Source organism: Beta vulgaris, chromosome 6 (assembly GCF_026745355.1).
Source record: "Beta vulgaris subsp. vulgaris cultivar EL10 chromosome 6, EL10.2, whole genome shotgun sequence".
Lineage (NCBI taxonomy): Eukaryota > Viridiplantae > Streptophyta > Magnoliopsida > Caryophyllales > Amaranthaceae > Beta > Beta vulgaris.
The window spans coordinates 32,897,476-32,903,475 of NC_079207.1; the positions used below are offsets into that span (position 1 = coordinate 32,897,476).

Below are 6,000 nucleotides of genomic sequence, written 5' to 3' on the forward strand. Positions count from 1 at the left end.
TAGGGAGAATGGCCAAGTGGGCTATATCTTTAAGTTCACATGATATATGGTACCTACCAAGAACTGCTATAAAATTATAAGCCTTAGCTGACTTTGTGGTAGACTTCAGTCCTGACCTAGCAGTAGCAGCTGAAGAAGAAGTGCGCCATATCAACCAAGTAGGTAAGGTAGGTACCTGTCAGCTATATGTAGATGGTTCCTCTAATTTCAGAGGAGATGGCATAGGTATGGCCCCGAAGTCACCAGAAGGGGACATGATAGTACGTTCCATATGTTGTGCTTTTAAAGCTACTAATAACGAAGCTGAGTATGAAGCCTTAATTGCAGGCATGGTCCTAGCACACGATTTGAAAACTAACAAATTGCATGTGTCTAGTGATTCTTTATTGATAGTTAGCCAGTTAAAAGGCAAATACGCAGCTAAAGACTCCAAGATGGCAATATATCTAGACTTAGCTAAAGAAAAAGCAAAATTGTTCGAAGTATTTGATGTAAGGAAGATCCCAAGAGACAAGAATACCAAAGCTGATGCATTAGCCAACTTGGGATTAACACTTAGAAAATGCGACTTTAGCTTAATACCAATCGCCCACCTAGCAGAGCCAACCATCAACAAGCAGGTAAACACAATACACGATGGCGCTTACAATGCAGGAAGTGTTAACTGGATCCAACCAATACTTGACTACCTAGAGAAGGACATATTACCAGAAGACAAGCTGGAAGCCAGGAAGTTACAAATGAAAGCTACAAGGTACCACGAAATTTTAGGTGTCCTGTTTAAATAAGCTTCTGCCAGCCATGAACTGCTACAAAGATGTCTAAAGCAAGACCAATGGGAAGTTACACTCAAGGAATTTCACGAAGGAGAATGCGGATCCAATATAGCAGGTAGAAGCTTATCAAATAAAATCCTGGCTTATGGATATTATAGGCCAATGATGCGTCACGACGCCAAGAGGTATGTAGATAAGTGTGAAAGCTGCCAAAAGCATGCAGATATGTCTCATCAACCAGCTAAAATACTAAACCCCACCTTAACTCCCTGGCTTTTCATGAGGTGGGGCATGTATATTGTAGGTAAACTACCTGTTGCTCCAGATCAAATGGTCTTTATGTCAGTTTTAATAGATTACTTTTCTAAGTGGATTGAAGTAGGGGCATTCCAGCAGGTAAGAGATAAAGAGGTTATATCTTTCCTACATACAAACATTATTTGCACGTTTGGAGTGCCTAGTTAGATTGTCTGTGACAATGGATCATTAACAAACTTATAGATCTGCAAAGGAAAAAGAAACAAACCCTGTTCCAAAGAATGAGATTAGGGACAATGGTTTGTGAATTGTCAGATAGTCGTAACCTTTTCTTATTCTTCACTCCAAACCTTTTAGATTTGAGATAAGAACCTCAAATGAGACAAACTATATATAGAATCATCGATTGTAGGAAATGGATCTTGAGTTTTCTACAGTGATTTAGTGATAGGTACTAGTGAATTTTATGTTACCCAGAAAGCCACATAAGACATAATACTCGTCATAGAGAAAGGGAAAATAGGGATAAACATTGACAATTATACACTAAATCAAAATCACACAAAACTTTAACATTGAATTACGAAGGGAAGATTTTTTCATCAGAGATAGATCAATACAAAATGACTTTGTTGTAGAATGCTACAAAAGAATTATTCGTCGTTATTCATCTCATGCCGTTGTTGTCAAACTGTACCTACACGTACGAAGCTTAATAATAAAATGAGTATTTTTTTGTACACTAAAATTAAATTACATGCATATATACAAGTTCAAAATTCCTGAGGTTGTTCCCATGAAAAATATTAAATTGAAAAGGGGAGAAAATGTTTTACAACAAAATTTTGTATGCTTCGTATAAAGTAGGTTTAATAATCTGCTCTCCGGCTGCTGGTAAGATCACCAACAAAATTATCGGCATCTTTTTCCAAGTTCTCCAAATGTACATTATACTGAGGATCAAAGACGCTGGCCATGCGCAAGTATTGGGCAGCTTCATCTTTACGACCCTCGTTGACTAAGAAACTACAATCCCAAAAGATCAATATCAAAAGATCGTTAGTGACTTAAGTGTGGCAATTGGACTTTTGTATCTTGATATCTTCCACTTTGCAATATCATTAAGAAAAAGTAACCAAACCTACCAGGCAAACACCATTAATCCCTCATAGTAACGAGCCTTTGCTGTCGACTCTTCCGGCACCTTGATGTCCCTCAATCTTTCCAAGTGTGCAAATGATTCAGCTATTTCCCGCTGACAAATAATAGAGTAATAACAATACACCACCAACGGATTAGCTCACACTTTAATAAGACTTGGGAATTGTAGGTTCACAAAAATTCGAAATATATTCTTTCCTTTTTGACAGGAACAAAACGTAAAAGGCGTGACACAGGAAAACACTAAATTTAACGTTATCATAGTTAGGGAGTTCTCTCCAAGGGATTAGGACTCTCCATTTCTTTTCCTCCAATTCATATCATGGGGTTGTAAGTTGTAATACCTACAACCCGTTAATAAATTGTGATAATGGAATGAGACTTTAAATATAATTTATCAATAAAAACAATCTTGTGATCTCTATGAGCAAGCAAATTCATCTCCAAGCTCTTCATGAATTTTCGTTACCATCCATTACTAGTGGGGGAGTGGTATTGGACTATTGGGTGGAGATGAAAAATCATACAGAAAAATGAATATTTTGGGGTGAGCTTGCATTACCATTGGAATGAATCTTCTGATAAAGTTACATAGAAATCCAATCTTATAACCATCATTTATAACCACCTACGAGTGGTATTGGCCTGGTGGAAATGAAAAATCATAAAGAAAAATGGATATTTTGTGGTGAGTTTGCATTACCATGGTAATGAATCTTGATTTTTCTCACAAATTTGCATACACATTCTTTCCAGTGACCATCATTTATAACCGTCTACCAAACGGTCACTGAAGTAGTAAAACAATATATTCCCGAAACACCCCCTATTTTTCCCCTTCCTGCATTCTCAAACATTGATTTAAAATTTTAAAATCATGGACCACTCACATCCTAGAGAAAATGGAGAGATCCTGTCTACTCTCCGGGATGACAAACAAATCATGAAACTCTTAGCTCTATGTTAGGTTACAAAAAGAGAATAAGAAATCCCTACTTTCCATATAGCACTCAGGATCCTTGTCAAGTGCCAGTCTATTGCAAGAGTTAGTTCGGCTAAGCAATTAGAGAGTCAACTGCGACAATTGGTAAAAGCAGGCAATAATGATATTACCTCAGCAATGGAAGTGCTCTATTGATTCTTCCTGCAGCCAGGTAATCAATTGAAAGCTATTAAAAATAGAAATATAAATTTATTTTAAACGAATGTCCCCAAGTACATGACACCTAAAATCATTATCTTCAAGAGAAGTCACTTAGTCGTATAAGATTCATGATTTTCCCACTCACCTCAACCAGTTCTAGAGGGGATAAGTTATGTGCAGAGACTGGTCCGCGTTTTCTTGGAGCATCAGGAGGTGCTGATCTGCTTTCACTTTCATTCCTTTCATGATCAGCAGATACATTTAAAGCCTGTTTGGATAGTCCCAACTTTTGGCCAATGACAGGATGTTGAAGACAAAGTTCTGGAACATTTAGTGCATATATAATGAGCAATGTGTAAGAACACTTGTTTTGGTTATGAAACAGTTGACGGCCTCAAGAGAAGTCCGCCAAAGATATGGGGAATGATGTCCTTTGTTGAATAGCTGCACAACGAGCAAACGTGAGCTACCCTCGGGGTAGTTGTGAGGAAACCCCCTCCGACGCTCAAGTCAGTGTTTGTCCAACTAGGATTTTAGAGAGAGAAATTAGAGAGAGATAAGCTATTTTTAGTATGAGAGAGAATGTCCCTGCAAAATAGTACTAGTGGGGTATTTATAGAAGTATTATTCCTCTGACAGGGCATGTAATCCTTCGACACGAGTATGGCTGTGACGCACTTGACAGGTGGGAAGATTCCCCTGCTTTTGTCTTATTAGGCGACCGCCAACGTTGTCGGATTGCGTAGGGGAACTGACTTGTTAGGGTTGTGGGTGAAGTTCGCCGTGCTCGCGTCCTCATTGATGTCCGCGGACTCACCATGTTGGTTTGCTAATGTGCTTGGGTGATACCCATACAACTAGTCCCCCAACATCATATGGGGTCTTGACCGCTAAGGATGTTGTTGGTGGACGCGAGCTATTTTTTACCTGTTTGATTTTTCGCAGGGATTAATTTTTTGGGTGCCACGTGTCACTGTAGGGAGATGAAGCATTTTGAAAAGTTAATGATTGCCTTTCTGAAAATCTCGCCCAATACTTTATTAGGTCTTAAATTCATTGTGACACTTGGCAGGAATCTAGAGAGGAGTTGAAGAGTTCTTTTAATCTCAACCGTTTATCTGTGCATATAAACTAGAGCAGTTGTCTTTTCTTGAGTTTTTATCCTACGCTCAAAACACTCTTTTTCCTTCTTCAGTTTTCTTTGACACATCCCTCCATAATCGAAGCTTGCATTGCTCGAGAAATCATCCTTCTTGTGCTCAAATCGCTTTCAAAAGTTTCTCAATCATCGAGTTTTTACTTTCCGGTTCTGGTCCACTGTAAATTTCACTATTTTCCGACGAACTTTTCTAGGTCTTTCCGTTCTTGGGGTTTCGTGTTTTTCCGGCGGTTTTTCGGAATTTCTGGTGGTTCTTTGGCTCAAAGCAAAGAACTTTTGGTGCGATTCTACCTTATGAGGACTTCGCTCATCTTTTCCGGCGGTTTTCAGTCATTACTCTTTTTTTTTTCCGACGGTCCTTCGTTTCCAGTTCAATTCGTTTCCTCGTTTCCTTAAGTTTCTTTCGCGTTTTCATCATGTCGGACCAATCTGATAGCCAGAATGCCCATAGCGAGGTGTTTATGGCCGAGAGTGATCCTTCTTCCCCTTTGGCCGATAGCGATCCTGCTTCCCCTTTGGCTGTCATTGAGGTTGCTTCCAGTTCAGGTGTTGTGGGGAGGACTAGGTTGTTGGCGGACATACCCTTTACGATCGAGAGAGATAAAGAACTGAGGTCAAAATTTCTTAACGGCCCTTCCACCCCTGAGAAGCATAACTTGACTATAAGACATATGTCCGCTAGTCAAAGCAGTGACAAACAAATGCTTAGGGACCTTAGGCACCAAATTCTTGCTAGACGCTCTCTTAGGCATCCACCAGCCGATGCTGTTCCCGGCCTTGATGTATCCCCTCTTAGAGAGCATGCCTGGTTGGATAGCTAGGCAGATGCTAGAGTTAAGGCGTCGGCCGATTTTAACGACCGCTTACATGGATCTGCAACCCCTAACCCTCCTGTTATTGATTTAGGTGACGACAGTGATTTCATTGCTACCGTCCTGGTTCGTGAAGAAATCGTTTACCATCATCGTGCCGGCGTGAACACTGGTGTTTCTGCGCCTCCGACATCAACTGTAATTGGGGAATGTTCTCGCCCAAGCCAGTTCGCAAAGGTCGCAGACGGACATGGTTTTGATGCTCTATGGCTGCATGAGGATGCCACTGCCGGTCCTCTGAGCGTGGAGATTGACGGACCATTGCGTCAGGAGGGTCTTGATCTTGCCTACCTGAGAGTTGTCCGAGATTTATATCATATGCCCACGGGATACCTTTTGATAGTGCCGCCAGAAGGAGCCATTGTGACGGAATGTCCACCCGGTCATGTGGCCGTATACACCCACCACTTTGAGTTTGGACTATGTTTTCTTTTGGATTCTTTCTTGGTCGAAATTCTGAATGCGTTCAATGTGTTCTTGGCGCAGCTGACACCTTTAGCGGTCCAGAATCTGATCGCATACATTTGGGTTGTACGCTTTTTAGACTTCCGTCACATCCGTTGGCTGAAAAAGAACGGATCTTCCAGGCAGTCGGGTTGGTGGTCGTTAATGACGGTTGACAAGAAGACG

The 6,000-nt window shown here is 40.6% G+C and overlaps 1 protein-coding gene across 1 annotated transcript; it reads right to left on the minus strand.

The window, feature by feature from the left end:
- Positions 1-1,903: 1,903 nt before the first annotated feature.
- On the minus strand, positions 1,904-4,138 carry LOC125498716 (ALBINO3-like protein 3, mitochondrial). Its single transcript, XM_048646977.1, has 6 exons — positions 4,096-4,138; positions 3,485-3,660; positions 3,309-3,364; positions 2,976-3,036; positions 2,180-2,289; positions 1,904-2,060 (listed from the first exon to the last, which is right to left on the minus strand). The coding sequence occupies exons 1-6, from the start codon at positions 4,136-4,138 to the stop codon at positions 1,904-1,906; spliced, it is 603 nt and encodes a 200-aa protein (XP_048502934.1).
- Between the last annotated feature and the right edge of the window lie 1,862 nt (positions 4,139-6,000).